This window comes from Castor canadensis, chromosome 14 (assembly GCF_047511655.1).
Source record: "Castor canadensis chromosome 14, mCasCan1.hap1v2, whole genome shotgun sequence".
NCBI lineage: Eukaryota > Metazoa > Chordata > Mammalia > Rodentia > Castoridae > Castor > Castor canadensis.
Window position 1 is genome coordinate 1,444,310 of NC_133399.1, and position 16,315 is coordinate 1,460,624.

Genomic DNA, 16,315 nt, shown 5'->3' on the forward strand with positions numbered 1-16,315 from the left:
CCAGGGCCCTGGCCAGTGCAGTGAGATGGTACAGTTCCCAGGACCCCAAGGAACATGACCCCAGGCAGGCCGTGATGGCGTGCACCACCTTCCACAAGCTGAGGAAGGTGAGTTCTCCTTCTATGGGAAATGAAAAAGTACCCTTCACCCTCAGCTTCTCCCGGTGCCTCCAGTTAGAACGTGCAGAAAACATTGAGACGGGCTGTGTGTTCAACTAGAAAACGGGGGCCAGTGGCTCATGCCTGGAATCCTGCTTTACTGGGGAGGCAGAGAATGGGAGTATCATGGTTTGAGGCCACCCTGGGCAAAAAGTCTGAGACCCCATCTCAACCAATAGCTGGCGGTGGCCTGCACCTGTCATCCTAGGCCTGCAGGAGGCTGAGATTGGGGTGCAGTTACAGGCCAGCCTGGGCAGAATTTGTGAGACCCCCATCTCAATAGAAAAAGCAGGGTGGTGGCACGCGCATGTCACCCTGGCTGTTGCAGGAAGCATAAATGGGGAATCGTGGTCCAAGCTGGCCTGGCTGAAGGAAGACTCTGTCTCAAAAATAGCACAAACATCGCATCCACTGGTAGACCCGGAACAATCTGCTGTTGTTCTTTTGGTTTGCACTAGGATGCAAGAGAAAGGAATCATGCACTTTTTGTCTTTGTGCAGCCCAGGCCGAATCAGGGAATATACCAGGGGGAAAACACCCCAAAACAACAAAGGATTGGAGGTGTGGCTCAAGCGGTCTGAGGTAGAGAGTCCTTCACCTCCGTGACCTGTGGGGGAGGTAAGATGGGCCTTCTTCAGTGACCACATGGCCTGCTGACCCCTACTGACCTGTGTAGCACAGACAAGGCAGAGGCAAGGCTTCTTAAAATCTCAGACTCTGTTTTATTTACCAAAGGTGCCGGCCCGGGGCTGCATGCCCGCTGGGGTCCCAGCTCAGTCTTCCAAGGGCAACACTGGGGAGCCTCACCACAGGGGTTGGGTGGCAGGCAGCATTCCCTCCTGGGGCCCTGGTGGGGCTCCTGCCCGGCAGCAGCCAGGGTGGGCGGTGGGTTCCAGCACCACCACCTCAGGAAGGCACTTTCAGCTTTGGGGTCCCCAGGAAGAACTGTAGGACACGGTCGGCCAGGAGTGCCAGGCAGAAGTCCAGGACCAGGACCTGGGCGATGACCAGCTTAAACTGCAGGGGTAGGCGGGCTGGTCAGTCAGGGCCCTGCTGTCGGCCAAGCTGAGCCCCAGGGTGGCTGCCGCAGAGCCACTCACCTCCACGGGGATGTCCACAAGGCCAAACTGGCTGTTGAAGTCTGGTGAGGAGCCGAGGAGCAGGCCGACGATGGCCAGGAGTGACACGGCCAGACTCCACAGCAGGGGCTTGTTGTCGGGCAGGCTCTCCATGAAGGGCGGGCCCTGTGGGGCAGGCAGAGGGCCCGTGTGGTGGAGGTGGGGCGGGCGTGGGCAGGTGCTGGCGCGGGAGGGCTTAGCTCACCTTGTAGTTGATAGCAAATGTGGCCACCTGCATGGCCATAGCCATGACGTACACAGTGCTGTTGACCAGGCTCGGCTCGAACTCCTTGTACAGGTCCACGAACTGCTCCTGCCTGCAGGGTGTGGGGTCAGGCTCCGGGCCGCCCTCCGTCCCCACCCCTCCCTGCTCCCACTCACTTGTCAGGGCTGCGGGCCTGGGCCTCGCTGTACAGGTAGACGAGACTCAGGAAGTGCACCAGGAACTGCACCATCACCGTGAGGACGGTGTACAGGTTGAAGATGTTGGGCAGGGGCCGCTCCCGGGAGAGGGTCTTGAGGGGCTATGGGGGCAGAGCGTGCAGTGGTTGGGGCTGGGATCATCCTGAGGCCACCACAGCATTCAGCAGGCAGTGACGCCCCCCGCCTCCTAGAGAGGGCCTTGTGCAGACACTTGGTCACCCAATCCCGTGGCGAGGCCCTTGTCTACACCTGCAGTGGCAGCCACAGGGGTCCTGAAGCCACAAAGCAGATCCTGCGCTCCCGCTCCCACTCCACCATGCAAAGCCTCAGGGCCCACAGTGAGGCCTGGCTGCCTCTCGCCCTGTCATGGTTTGCATCTGTCCTATGCTTTCTCAAAGACTTGAGTGCCCAGCGCAGCAGTCATCAGAGGTGGACTTTGGGGAGAAGGATCTGGGGGACACTGAGTGCACCAGCAGCCAGGCCACTGACGGCCCCGGAATCTGCTTAACTACAGGAGGGAGTGCAAACTCCATGGCAGGACCTAGCTGGAAGGAGTGGGTCCTCAGGGGCGTGTCCTTGGGGCTCTATCTTGTTCCTGGCTCCTTCCCACCCCACCTTGCTCCCTGGTCACCAGGAGCTGAGCAGCTCAGCTCTACGCTATGCTCTCTGCCGTGAATCTGGCTCCTCACAGTCAATGTGACAAATGACCACAAACTGTGGGCCAGGGTAAGTCTTCCCTCCTTTTGTTTCCTCAGGCTGGGGTCACAGTGATGGAAGCTGCCTGGCACCCCTGGGCCACCACTGTTTGTGTCAGCCGTGCGTGTCAGGCCTTTGTGCTCAGCTCCCAGCAGCCCTGTCTATCCCCACAGGCCAGCAGTGTCGGTGCGACCCACTGCGTGTTCTCACTGCACCGCAAGCCTTCTCAGTGCTCCCAGTAGCTTTCCCCTTGTCCTTGCTTGTAGGGCTGCATGGCCCACCCGAGACCTCAGCCCCCACACAGGAAGACCTTAAGCTGTGTCACTCGAAGTGTCTGGGAGCTATGGCCTGGCCCTGCCCTGTGGGCATGTCCTGTCACTCTGCACACGGTCCTACCTGTAACTTGGGAATGACAGCGCCCACCCCAGGGGCTGCTGGGAAGGGAAGTGACTGACATATGGAAGGGCCTGTGACAGCCCTTGCTGGCTCTGGGATCCCTGGCCTCCAGTCCTTGCAGGGCCCACCTTGGAACGGGAGATGAAAAGGAAGCAGCCGGCCAGCAGCAGCCCCTGTAGGGTAGCCTGGAAGTCGCTGAACTTGACCCCCTCCAGGTAGAGGACACTCTGGCTGTAGGCCAGGATGAGGGCGTTGAGCGCTAGTATCTTGAACATCTGCAGCGTGGTCACCAGTGTGCAGCGGCCCTGCTTGATCACGTGGCAGACTGCATGGCGAGAGGCCGGGTGGGTGGTGCTGCGGGGGGCAGTGGGCGGCGGGGCGTGGCGTGGGGCGCGGCGCGGAGCGGGGCAGGGCGGGACTCACTGCACTGGATGGATGAGAGCTTGGAGGTGAAGGGTGCTGCGATGCTGGCGTCCCCCAGCTTCACGATGGGCGTGCTCTCATCCTCAAGGTCCCGCAGCACCTGGCTCAAGCGGTCCTGTGGGGGACCACAGGTCAGCCCTGGCCGGCGGGGGCTGCCAGTGTCTGTTCTCCTGGCACTCACCCTCTGGGAGGCTGGCTGCTCTTCATGGGGCAGGACCCCCAGCCTGTGCTTGGCCCTGGAGGTGGCTCTGATGACACTGTTGCTCAGGGTGGGGCTGTCCCTTGGCCGCCGTCGCCGCTCGACTACCCGCTCGGGGGCATTGGCCAGGAGCGCCACACCTGAGGACGACGGGAGGAGGGGTGAGGGGTGGTGCCCTGGCCCTAGAAGTGGGCCGCACGCCAAGCTGGGTACTCCAGCCTTGGAGCTGTGGCCCTTGAGCTTAGCAGCTGTGCAAGCCTCTCCTGTCACCAGACCTCCTGAAGGACACCCCAGAGGGTGCCCCTTTCCTTTCTACTAGCGACTTAAGGGAACAAAATTCACAACACAGCACATGGAAAAGGCACCAGATGGGTCACTCTGCACAGGCAGCAGCCACGCCTGTCATCTGAACACACAGGAAGCAGGACCTTGAGTTCCAGGCCAGTCCAGGCTACACAATGAGACACTACCTTAAAAAGCAAAACAAAACAAAAAACACCCCAAAACAAAAACCAAAAACCAACCAACCAGCCAAAAACTCCCTTCCCCGAAGCCCCCAAACAACAGAAAGAAACGACACTGGTTTCCAAAGATGCCCTTTGCCTGAACAGCACAACCATGAGAGGTAATACCGGGTAGCATTGCAGAGCCGGGGCAGCGAGATACGGCTGACCGTCCTGACAGACCCGGCCTCCAGCTTTTCTGCCACTCTCCCCACCTGTCCCTCACACTTGTGTCCCCACCTGACTGCAGCCCCTCAGATCCTTGCATCCTGCTGGCCTCTCCTGTCCCCTGCATTGCTTCCACATTGCCTTGCGCTATTTTCGTCTTTTTTGTCAGAGCTGGGAGTAGAACTCCAGGCCTGGTGCGTGCTGGACCTGCACAGCCAGGGTCAGGCCTCTTTCCCCGGCAGCCCTCCGAAGGGGGAACTCACCCACGTCAGCGTGCTTCAGGGCGCCTACATCGTTGGTGCCGTCCCCGCACATGAGGGTCACGTAGCCCAGCTCCTTCAGGCTGGTGATGACGAACTCCTGCAGGGAGGAGCGGAGACAGGCTGAGCAGGCCTGTGTGCCCACCCCCAGCCCTCCCTTCTCCAGGGTCCTGCACGCACCTTCTGCTTGGGGGCCACCCGGGCAAACACCTGCACGTGGGGGATGAGGTGCAGCAGCTGCTGGGGGTTGGTGGCCTGCAGGTAGGCCAGGCCGTCCCCTGTGAGGCACAGAGCGTGCTCCAGGGCTAGTGCCTTGGGGGAGCCTGAGGCCACAGGCAGCACGATGCTGCCATCGATGGAGTGCCACTCGCATGGTTGGCCTGTGGGGCCGGCGTCCAGGGTTAGGGACAAGGACTCAACACTCACCAGCCGGTCCCTCTGCAGCCCCTGGTGAGGTGACACCCTGCCCACACCATTCCAAGCCCAGAGCCCTGGGCTGTGGTTTCCCAGGGCCTCACCAGGCCCCCAGTCAGCTCTGGGCATGCCACAGGGATGTCCACAGAACCCCAGGTCCCTTTTTTTTCCTTCCTGCTCCAGCTCCTGGCAGACTCGGCTGCTGTGCGGAGAACAAGGATGGCTGATGGCCTGCCAGACCGCCCTGCACTGGACAGCTCACCAGGCACTGTCCCCAGGGGAAGGGGATCGATTCCTTTGTTGGGGTTGTTTCCTTTGCCTACCAAGCAAGTTCTGATTGTTCCCTCTGGGTCACCTCTCCGTAAGTCCCTGGGCCCAACAGCCCAAAGGGTGGGGACCCAGGCCTCTGAGGCAGCTGGGAGATTCTGGAAGCTGTTCTGGCTGGGCATTCCCAGGGCCGCTCTGTCACCCAGCCCAAGTTTCTGCCACCTCAGTGATGCCCCTGCTCCACATGGGTGCTCTCCTGTCCATTCCACCCAGGTCCTGCACTGAGTGTGCCCGTGCCATGCTGATATCAAGTAACTTGGGTGAGGGCCACTTCCGAGCCTGTTTCTCTGTCTCCAAGCAGGGCCCAAACTGCTGATTTGGGAGCTGGCTTCTCCTCCATGATGTGTCAGGACGGACGGACCGATGTGGTAACATGCACCAAACGTTCTACGCAGTTCTGACCACACTGAGCACCCAGCAAATGTGCATTGCTAGGGGCCGGGGGCCCCGTGCTGTGTCCGGCCTCACCTTTCTCCGAGGGGGGCTGGAGGATAAGCGTGTAGGCCTTTTCAATGAAGTGCAGCTCCTCAGCCACGTGGCAGGCGGTGAGTGGGTTGTCACCTGTGATCATGACCACCTTAGGGGGAGAGGAGTGGAGGCTGGGCAGGGTGGGTCTGGAGGGGCAGACACCCCTTCCTGGACGCCTGGCCTTTACAGCTCCTTCTAAGGCAGACTGTGGAGAGACTCAAACCCTCTAAGGGAGACCCCAGATGGTTTCCGGCCACAGCCCCCTGCCCAGGCTGGCTGGGCCACACGTACGAGACGTGTATGTGTATCCTTTGTAGAACGCCTGTGATGGGGAACTGAACCCAGGGCCTCCTATGTGGTCAGTGTGTGCCCTACTGCTACGCCACACCTCCAGCCCCTCCACAGCTTTTATCTGTGATACAAACTAAGAACTCATCCCTGGGCTGATGGAGTGGCTCAAGTAGTAGAGTGCCTGCTTAGCAAGTGTGAACCCGAGTTCAAGCCCCAGTAATATCCCCCCATCCCCCCACCAATAACCCCCCCCTAAAAATACCTTATTAAATAAAAAACAAAAATCGCCCCCCAAACCTTGCCCCTGATGTGTTTCTTCTTGACCTGGTTACCTGTCTGTGTGGAAACCATTCTGGTAACAGGAAGGAGGATGAGCTGTGACCTGAGGGCCTGGTAGGGACTACTCAGGCTATCTGTGTTCCTTGCTGACACCAATCTCAGAGACTTCTCACCTCTCCCCATACCCTACAATGCATCCTGTGCCCTGAAGTACAAAACACTGAGTCCCAGAAACAGACAAAACCCAGCAGAAGACAGATGCTGGCTGTGGGGTGCTGTCTCCACCTCCCTCTGCTCCCCGTCTGTTTCCTTCTCTCTGGGATGAGGATGGGCTGAGGGAACTGCCCTGCCTCCCAGAGCGTCCTCTGCCCTTGGGACAGCTGCCCTTGGTAAGAACCTGTGGTCTCCTTGCTGTGGAGACCCCAGGGTTGGCACTGTCTTCTGTGGTCACCTCCCCGCCCGTACCCGGTGGGATGCATTCTGGATCTCTCGGATCACAGCCTTGGAATCGGCCTTGAGTGGGCAGGAGACCACGATGAAGCCGGCGAACTTGAGGTTGCACTCTAGCGCTTCCCGCTTGACCTCCCGGGCCTGTGGACAGGTGGGTAGGTCTCACCATACATCTCTCACACCAGGCTCCCTCTCACTGGAGCCCGCGGATGGGGCTGGGTGTGGGGAAAGGAAGGAAAGGCAGGCAGGGGAAAGGCTGAGGGGCGGGCTCAGCAGAGTCCGAGTGGTCCAGGCCCGATCTGTGCCTCTGCCTTCTGGTAGTGCACGTGTGGCTCAGCTTCTGAGTGGACAGTGTCAGGGACAGCCACTCTGAGGGGGTGGGGTGGGGTCGGGGACAGAGGCTGGAGTGCTAGGGAGCAGTGACTGCAGGCACAGGAGGGAGGCAGGGGCTGTGAAATGGATAACAAGGGCTGGTGGCGAGCCTCAGCCTGTGCTTGGGTTCTGAACTGGGGCTGTGACCTGACACTAAGTTCTAGAAGGATCTTGTGGCTGTGGGCTATGAGCAGACTGGACCAGGGCCAAGCCAGGAGCAGGGAAAGGGACAGATGCATCGGAAGGGAAGGCGGATGGAGTTTGTGAATGAAGTAGGCTGAGAATTACGGGTACTGCTAAGGCCTCTTGGGGACCATGTGAGTAGGGAGGGAGCTGTGGCCAGGGGATCTGAGATGACTCCTGGACATGCCAGAGGAGGACAGCAGATTAGACCGACTTTCTCAACGGGGGCACTGAGTGCCTGCCGGGGCCTACAAAGGCAGAAGCTGGAGTGGGGTGATGACAGTATGCCTGGGCCCCTACCTGCTGATGGGTGAGGTGGCCCAGCTCCTTGTACCCCAGCGCCAGGACGCGGGCTCCTTCCCTGGAGATCTCGGTGTGGATGTGGTGGTAGTCAGGTGGGCACTGGGAAAACTGTGGGGAAGGCAGGGGAACGTCACCGGCTGCCCCACCCTTCCTGCCCCGCCTCCCCCAGGGCCAGGCCGCTCACCATGGAGTGCAGGGTCTCAGGGGCCCCCTTCACGGCTGCGATGTAGCAGAGGTCTGTGGAGCCCAGCTTCTCGTAGGAGGCGAGCACGGACATTCGCTTTAGGGCACTGGCAAAATGAAAGCGCTGGTGAATTTTCAGCCCCTGAGTTTTAATACTTCGGGGGAATACTTTCTCATCTGGAAACAAATAAGTACGAGTCCTGAGGGGCTTCGCTCCGAAGAGGCAGCCAAGCCCCCGCCTCTCCCCCAGCCTCCCTGTCTCCCTCAGAGCCCTGCTGGCGGCTCCAGGGGGCTCAGAAGACCCCAGCCTGGAGGCTTCAGCCAGGGCAGGCTGGATGGCACCCCAGAGGGACACCTGAGGACCTTAGCTGTCCCGATTCTGAGGCCGTCCGGTGCCCACTTGTCTGGGGAACGTCACAGCTGTGACAGAGCTGACTGGCGCCGGGCCTGAGTGCTGGCCCCTCACCTTTGGTCAGCGTCCAGTCCACGGCTGTCAGCATGGCTTTCTCTAGGGGGTCACCCACAAGGGTGCCGTCATCAAGCTGCACAAGTGAGTGGCAGGAGGCCAGGGCACGGTGTGTTTCGATGGGGATATTAGTCACGGGAGTCACCTCCTTCCCATCTCTGCAAGGACGAGGGACAGATGGTTACAGGGTGGAAAGGCTCCTGTGCCAGGATGGACCCCCCCAGAGCACCTGGGGTACATCAGGTGGTGAGGATGCCTTGCTGATGAGGCTGGGTCCTCTGGGATCCATAATGGCCACTGGGATGGCCTCAGAGGCCACACAGTGTGCACGCGGCCACCACATGGGTGATGGAGAATGGGGGAAGGGGACACCTTGAACCGAGTCCCCATGTGGCTGCTGCTCACACTGAGGCCCGAGTGGGGAACCCTAGTAACTGGACCTGAGGCAGGGCCTCTGGCGGTCTTTACTTTGGGTGCTTGAGACGAGCTCAGGTCTATCCCGACCTCCCAGAAACTCTCTGCTGGGCATCTCTGAGGCCCAGGGCCCCTGGACTCACTTCAGCCCAGCTACGCCGCGCACCACCAGGCTGTCACTGGTCAAGGTCCCCGTCTTGTCAAAGCAGCACACCTCGACCTTGCCCGCGAAGGGGATGCGGAAGGGCTCCGTGCAGTACATGTCTGGGGGTCAGGAGCGGGGTCAGGTGTGCCTTGGGGCTCCAGCCCACCTGGTGCTCTAGCCCCGCCCGTCACACTCACAGAGCTTGGCCAGGGCGATGAGGGAGGTGTTGACGGCTAGGGACAGCTCGATGGGCAGCTCGGGGGGCACGACCGATGTGAGGATCAGGGTGCACTCCAGGAAGAGTTTGTAGCGGTTCCGGCTGGGGTCCTTGGTGCCTGTGGAGACAGGACCTTCCAGCCTGGGGGCCAGAAGCAGAGTGGCGGCAAAGGCCTGGGGTCACGACGTACCTTCAATCCACACGTAGGCTGCGGCTGCGATGGCGAAGACCAGGAGAAAGAGGATGAAGATAAAGGTCTCCAGGTTATTTGCTGTCACCCTCTTGACCCCAAAGAGGATGGTGCGTAACAGCCTGCCCTAGAAGGAAAAGAGGGACAGAGGCCTTTCCTGAGGGGAGGCCTGTGGGGGATGGCAGCCTGCTCGTCTGCCTGGAGCCCCTGAGCAAGACAGACAGAGCTCACATACGGCGCCACGGACGTTCTGGATTCTGCAAGGCCAGCGTTTCAATGGTCCACCCCTGCCCCTAGCCCCAGTTAGGGTCCCGCACCTGAGAAGTGTTGAATCCAGTCCGCAGAACGTAGGCTACACACCCGTTGTCAACCGCTAGGGAGACAAACAGAGCTGCTATCACTTGACCCCCTGGTTTCCACTCCCTCGTGTGTGTGTGTGTGTGTGTGTGTGGGGTGTACGTGTGTGTGTGGGTGTACGTGTGTGTGTACGTGTGGGGTGTACGTGTGTGTACGTGTGTGGTGTACGTGTGTGTACGTGTGTGGTGTACGTGTGTGCACGTGTGTGGTGTACGTGTGTGTACGTGTGTGGTGTACGTGTGTGTACGTGTGTGGTGTACGTTTGTGTACGTGTGTGGTGTACGTGTGTGTGGGGTGTACATGTGTGTGTACGTGTGGGGTGTAAGTGTGTGTGTACATGTGGGGTGTACGTGTGGGGTGTACGTGTGTGTACCTGTGTGGGTGTACGTGTGTGTGTACGTGTGTAGGTGTATCTGCACCGACCCCCAGACACCCTCAAGGCACCTACGCTTCAGGCCCGTGGTGGCCTTCTGGGGTGGGATGTGCTGCACCACCTTGGTGCCACCGAAGATGACGTGGAGCCGGGAGTCGGCCTGGAGGTCCAGCACCCGGTCTGGGCTCAGGTCTTCAATTGGCTCCTGGTGAGGAAGATGGTAGGTCTGGATGGCCAACCCCACCTCAGCCTCCTTCTGGTCCTGGAGCTGGGATGAGCCAGGCTGACTCTGTGGGGATTCCTACCTTTGGCAAGGCAGCAGAACCCATCCCATGTCTTCCTCCCCTACACCTGCAGCCCTGAGCTCTCACCACTCACTCGCACTTCCTGGTTTCTCAGCCCACCTCCGCCTGACACACCCACCTCAGTCTCACTTTCTTTTTCTCTCATGTACTGCTGGCTTGTCCACTGGCTCCTCCTGGCTGGCTTCCTCCTTCATGACCCAGCCAGCGACAGGCCTGAGCGTACCCAGGTTCCCTGCCCATCACCCTTGTCTGCTGCTCGGACTCCCCTGTGAACACGCCTCCCCGTCCCCGTCACCTTCATCTGCGGCACTGACTCCCCAGTGAGCATGGCCTCATCCACGATGCAGCGGCCTCGAAGCAGTAGCACATCGCACGGCACCAGGTTCTCCTGGGGGGAGCGGCCTGCAGGGCAGGAGCAGGAGCAGTAGAGTCGGCCCTCGGCCCTGAGGCGAGATCCCCACCCGACCAGAGTGAGTGGGACTGGCCTTACCGATGGAGACGATGTCCCCAGGAACAATCTCATCGCTGGCAATGGGCCTCCACTTGCGGCTGCGGTAGACCTGGGGGCAGGGTGGGGCAGGGGTCAGCACAGGCGGTGGCAGTGGCTGGGGGAGGGGCGGGGAGTGGGCAGCCACAGGCCTTGCGCAGGCGCACCTGGATCATATGGGGCTTGTTGCCCATCTTGCGAATCTCCGACATGTTACGCATCTGCTGCTGCACCAGGGACGCCTCAAAGGCCACGAGCATGGACAGGGTGAAGACGCTGTAGTACCAGTACTCGTCCAGACACCAGAGCCCCACACAGAACACCTGTGGATGCCCAGCTGGTGTGTCAGCACCCACCCGCCCTGTCCTTACCCCGGGAGTCCCACATGGACATCTGGTCTGTCCGTGCCCACTCGTCCTGCCCCTAGAAGCCCCATGCAGATGTCTGTCTACACCCATCCAACCTGTCCTGTCCCCAGGAGACCCACACTGACACCTGCAGGACACAGTCTCCACCTCCAGGGTCGGGCTTGGACCCAAGAGGACAGGAAGAGGCCTCTGGGTCGGAGATGGCAGACAGGTGCGCTCTGGCTATGAAATCCCAAGGAATGGGACAGGGGACAAGGTTTGGTGCTGCTTCTTTACCTGAAACACGAAGAAGGGCGCCGTGGCTCTCTCCTTGAATAGTTCAGAGAAGTCAGGCACCACCATCTCTGCCCTGCAAGAGAGCACAGCCCCCATGTTCCTGGTCCACGGTCTAGGTGCAGAGGTGTTGGGGTCACTGCAGGCTTCCCACAGAAGTGAGGGACTACGTGTGGCCACCAGAGGCCCCAGCAAACTTTGTACGCAGCCCTGCTCTGCAGTCTATATGAGCCTCAGGGATCGGCAATGGGCCTTCCCAGCAGTTGCACCGAGAGGGCAGTGCAAGGTGAGACCCCCGCGCTCTGGTCAGGGGACATGGAGAATAGCGAAGGAGCACCAGGTTGAAGGAGGGGCGTCCTGAAGGCCAGGCACGGGCTGTAGACTTCCCACGGGCCCTAAAATACACACGTGAGCTCTGCCTCCACTGGAAGAGGGATTTTCTAGAAACATGCTCAATCAAAGTCCCAGACTCATGGACTCTGAGGTTATGGTTTTGTAGCAGCATGTGGGCGGCCCAGTCTAAGGGACCAGCCATCCAGGGCTGTCCTCGCAGCCTTGAAACAAAGGGTGATTCCCAGACATCATGAGATGTGAGATGGGGAAACCCCCAAATGATCTCACTGCTGTAAAAACAACCCTTTAAGTGCCTTTGTGTGAGAATGGTGTGGAAGAGAGGGTCTGTCCCAGGCCACCAGGGTGGCTGACCTCAGGAGGAGGGCTTGCACCGGTTTCTCAAGAATCTCTGTATTACACGGGCAGTGGTGGCCAATGCCTTCAGAATTTCCTGAGAAGCAGCCGGGTCAGGAAAGACTCCCTCAGGGGGCTGGAGTGCGGCTTGGTAGTAGGGCGCCTATCTAGCAAATGCAAGGTCCTGGGTCCGTCCCTAGCATGTCCCTTCAGTGTTCTGCATGTTTCCAGGTGGAGGACCACTGGCCCAGTGGTCATGACGGGGCTGAAGCACTGCCTGGGCCCACCCGTCCTGGCTGTGGGTCTGGCACACGAGGCTTTGGTGAAGATGGAAGGAGAAAGCAGGTAGGGAGCAGACTACAAAAGAAGAGTTTTCGCCACTGCCAATATCCTTCCCTTTTTTGGTACTGGGGATGGAGCCCAGGGTCTCTGCAGGATGAGCACGTGCTCTGCACCGAGATGGCCTCCAGGCCTACCAGTGACTTTTTCTCCCCATTCCTAAAGTGCCAAGAAACCTATGAGCAGAACAGCCAGGGCAGAGGTTTCAAGAGAAGTTAACATGAACAGGGCACAGGCAAGATCAGCAGCAAACAGGGACAAACTCTCACTGTCACTGAGAACGCGCTGCGGGCCAGGTTCCCTGAAAAGCCATACTCTGTCACAAACCATGGGGCCCTCTGGGGGGCTCCTGTCAGTGGACGAGCTCGGCAGAAGCCATGGGAGGGCATGTTTCTGAAACGGGGCCACGCTTGCCTGCCCCACCTGGCTAAAGAGTGGGCTCTTCTGTCCTTTCTCCTGGCACTAGGGATCAGAAGAGCAGGGTGGAAATGGCGGGGGGGGGGGGGGGGGGAGTCACTGGGAAGCCGGAGACTCACTTGTTGCTCCCAAATTTCTTCTCTGCTGCTCGGATCTCCGCCTCTTCCTGGAACCCTCTGTTGCTCTGATAGTAGGAGAAGGTGTTTCCCACGGGAAAGGCCACGGGGAGGAACTGCTTTTTCTCAAGGGCATCATAGGAATACTTGATCTTCTGGAACTCGAAGGATAGAACCTCGAGCCCGTCTTCACCCTATGGCAGAGGCCTGTTTATAGCAGAGGCCCCAAACCTAGGGGCATCAGTGCCCTGGAACCCTACCCAAGTCCCATTCTGGGTGGTCCGGCAGGTGATTCCTACCTCGTCGCGGTGCAAGGCCACGAGCTCGGTGGAGCCGTTGTTGGGGGTAGGCACAACCTTCACGAAGGTCGCTTTGCTGGGGTTGTACTCCTGCCAGAGGCAAAGCGTCACCACTGGGCCCTTTTCAACCCATGGGGTAAGGGGGTGGGCAGTGGCTCCACAGGCGTGTTCCTGACACACCACTGGGCTCTGGACTTGGCTTGCTCGCTCCCTAGCTGTCACTGGGACAAGGACACCACCTTGCTGTGCCTCTGTGTCACGGATGGTACTCAACACCCAGGGATCTGGTGATAAGAACTCGAGTGGGAAGAACGATTCCAGACACCCACTATCACTCTGCTGAGCCTCCTAGCTCCTTCACTATATTCACTATCACTCAACACACAAGGCAGGGCCATGTCTCATTTGTGCCATTTGCTGTCTGGAAAACACAGCCATATAGCCAGCTCCCTTGATGCCTTTTGCTTAAATGTTACCTTCTCAGGAGCCCTTCCCTGCTGCCCCATCTATGGTTCCCTGGCAAGTCCCCATTCTGTCTCAACGTTATCTTCTCTAGCATCAACTGCTAAGCATGAGTTCTTCTCCCACAGACCGCCACAAAATAGTAGGTTTTGAGTGGGGCGCCAATGGCTCACACCTGTAATTCTAGCTACTCAGGAGGCAGAGTCAGGAGGATAGTGGTTTGATGCCAGCCTGGGCAAATAGTTCGCAATTCACTATCTTAAAAAAACCCATCACAAGAAGGGCTGGTGGAGTGGCTCAGGGTGTAGGCCCTGAGTTCAAGCCTCAGTACTGCAAAAAACAAACAAACAAAAAACCCCAACCCCCCCAAACCCCATAGGTTTTGTAGGTTGTTCATTGCTCTTTTCCTGAGACACAGGACATGCTACGGGAGCCGTATGTGTCCCGTAGCTGCTCTACAAGACCCTGTAATGACTGGGAGGGGTGGGGAGCACCTTCTAACAAAGTGCCACCCCTGGGGGAGTGTGTGGATCACTGAGTCAGCAGCATATATACAACTCTGAACCTGGGCCACAGAAGAAAAGTATAAGGTCCTCCACGGGGCCGGACCCATGGCAGGCACTTGGCAGATGTCACCTCAGCTTCTCACAATACCACCAGAAGGTAGGTGCCACAGTTCTTACTTTACACAATGGGGAAATGGAAACTCAGAGGGAGACAAACACCAGTCTGAGATGTGAGGCAAACCCAGACCTGCCTCTCCTAACCCTGTAAGCACTCAGGCCTTCCCACCTCTCCATCCCTGCAGAGGAAAGTTAGTTGCAAGACCAAGAGGCAGATGAAAGGGCGGGGCAGGGTGTACGCTCCCCCCAACTCCCCTTCTTTTGTTTGTTCCTTACTGAAGTCTTTCTTTGTACCAACCAAAGCCACCCAAGCCCAGAAGTCTGAGTCCCTCTCCTGGGATCAATCTTACAAAACAGAAGGAAGAAGGGGTCCCCTCTCTGTGAAGAAAGAACTTAATGCATAGCTGGGGGTTGGGGGCTGCACCTTCCTGCTGTCCACTTTCCATCTTCTGAAAGTCAACTCACACCTGGGAGGCTGGCAGGAGGCAGACCTCAGTGCCCAAGGCTCCAAACTTGGTGTCACTGAGGCAGGCCCAGGGCGTGGGAGTGCAGTCAGTCAGTCAGTCACTGAATGTCAACTGAGGGCAGCTCACATTTACAACTCTGGACTGAGGGTCACAGGCACTGCCTGGCTGCTGTACTCTGCCCAGTCCTCACCATCACCACCCTTATCTCACAGAGTTGGCCAGGGCAGACTCCAAGCCGTTAAGCCACTCCTGTTCATCTTACACACTTAATTGACTCTCATGCTCCTTGTGGACTTGGATTCTAGGATGGGGGCAGGGGGTGCTTCACAGGTGAGGAGGGGGATGCACCCCACAGCTCTAGCCTCTCCTTTGGAAAAGCCAGGTGTGAGACATTCCAGAAAGTAGTACGACCGTTTCCAGGGAAACAAGAGCGTTCATCAGCAAGGGACTAGCATAAAGGAATTCCGTCTCCCCCCACCCCACAAGCAGTAACATGCTGGGCCCAGCGCTGAGTCTCTTACAGGCTTATCGTTTTATTGGATCTAAGTGACCACACCAGGTAGGAATGTCAGAGAGAGAGGAAGTAACCCAGGCCACTGTCCCATCGCAAGGCACCCAGCGGGCTCAGGGTCAAGCATGAGTCTTTCGAAGGGGAGAGGGCGCCGCAGGGGACTCAGGTCTAGAGGATGGGAGCCCGGGCTGGGCTGCAGCTGGGGGACACGGGTCGTGGCCCGACAGGGCCCGGGCAGGGGTCCGGCTGGCGCGCGCACTTACCGGGGTGCAGGTGAGCGCGCAGTGCGCGTGCACGGACCAATGCCCCGAGAGAACGGTGAGCGCGTGCGCGAGGCAGATAGTGGCGAGCACCAGCAGCGCGGCCTCGGGGATCTGAGTCCAGCTGCTGCCCCAACCCCAGCAGCCGGCGGCCGCGGCGCCCAGCCAGGCTGGGTACAGCAGCCCCGCGAACGGCAGCACGGTGAGGCGCCGCAGCAGCGGCAGCCGCCGGTACGGCCACACGGCGGCGACTAGCTCGTCGCCGTTTGCTATGAGCGCCGGCCCGGCGGCAAGGAGCCCACGCGGCTGCAGCCCAGATTTAGGCTGCTCTCCGGGCCGGGTCCCATCAGACCGGGTCCCGCAGGACACCGCGTTGCCCACCGCCGCCATCTTTCCCAGAGCCGCGCTCGCTTCCGGGCAGAAGCACCGCCTCATTTCCGCGGTACTACTTCCGGTGAGCCCTGAGCGCCGCCATGGTAGGGAATAGGAAGCCCCTGGGCTGCAGGGCAAGCTGAACCCGGAAGTGTTTACTCCGGGCGCCGCCATGACGGGCTGTGGCCGGAAGGAAAGGCAGGGCGCGGCCATGACAGAAAGGGTTAGGTCGGCCTGCTTATGCTGCCACGCCGGACTATGACCGGAAAAGACTAGGCAGGCCAGACCGGCTGTGCGCCACCATGACAACCTGAACCGGAAGAGATGAGCTGGGCTCCGTGACGGCACTGGCACCTGCCAGTCACGAGAAGGCGGGGCCTGCTGCGAGGGCGGGGCTTACGGGGGCTCGCTCTTGGGAGTTCCCGGGCACGGATGAGACTGGCAGCCAAGCAGAGCACAGTCATGCTTGCTAAAAACCTTTACGTAAGAAATACACACATAAAAAAAGGCAAAAGTGGAGATTTTAGGCCCCAGGGCCAACCTCCTGGGTTTC

The 16,315-nt window shown here is 59.4% G+C and overlaps 1 protein-coding gene and 1 non-coding gene across 5 annotated transcripts; one reads left to right on the forward strand and one right to left on the reverse strand.

Annotated features, from left to right (window-relative positions):
* The first annotated feature begins 560 nt into the window (after positions 1 to 560).
* Positions 561 to 684, forward strand: LOC141417087 (small nucleolar RNA SNORA31). The gene has a single exon (XR_012441711.1). It is a non-coding gene; the product is annotated as a small nucleolar RNA SNORA31 (small nucleolar RNA).
* Positions 685 to 837: 153 nt separating this feature from the next.
* On the reverse strand, positions 838 to 15,811 carry Atp13a1 (ATPase 13A1). 4 transcript variants are annotated; one of them, XM_074053661.1, is made up of 26 exons: positions 15,394 to 15,811; positions 13,068 to 13,157; positions 12,772 to 12,962; positions 11,213 to 11,285; positions 10,736 to 10,891; positions 10,572 to 10,641; positions 10,377 to 10,483; positions 9,852 to 10,065; positions 9,364 to 9,419; positions 9,047 to 9,173; positions 8,837 to 8,974; positions 8,638 to 8,758; positions 8,081 to 8,238; positions 7,616 to 7,791; positions 7,429 to 7,539; positions 6,589 to 6,714; positions 5,554 to 5,662; positions 4,525 to 4,724; positions 4,348 to 4,444; positions 3,396 to 3,553; positions 3,215 to 3,329; positions 2,920 to 3,116; positions 1,658 to 1,800; positions 1,482 to 1,593; positions 1,259 to 1,402; positions 838 to 1,175 (listed from the first exon to the last, which is right to left on the reverse strand). In XM_074053661.1, the coding sequence occupies exons 1-26, from the start codon at positions 15,778 to 15,780 to the stop codon at positions 1,065 to 1,067; spliced, it is 3,687 nt and encodes a 1,228-aa protein (XP_073909762.1). In that variant the 5' UTR covers positions 15,781 to 15,811; the 3' UTR covers positions 838 to 1,064. The 4 variants fall into 4 exon arrangements, with proteins under 4 accessions (XP_073909762.1, XP_020020609.2, XP_073909761.1 ...); XM_074053662.1 differs by having other exon boundaries at positions 839 to 1,175; positions 9,852 to 9,981; XM_020165020.2 differs by having other exon boundaries at positions 3,215 to 3,553; positions 9,852 to 9,981.
* Between the last annotated feature and the right edge of the window lie 504 nt (positions 15,812 to 16,315).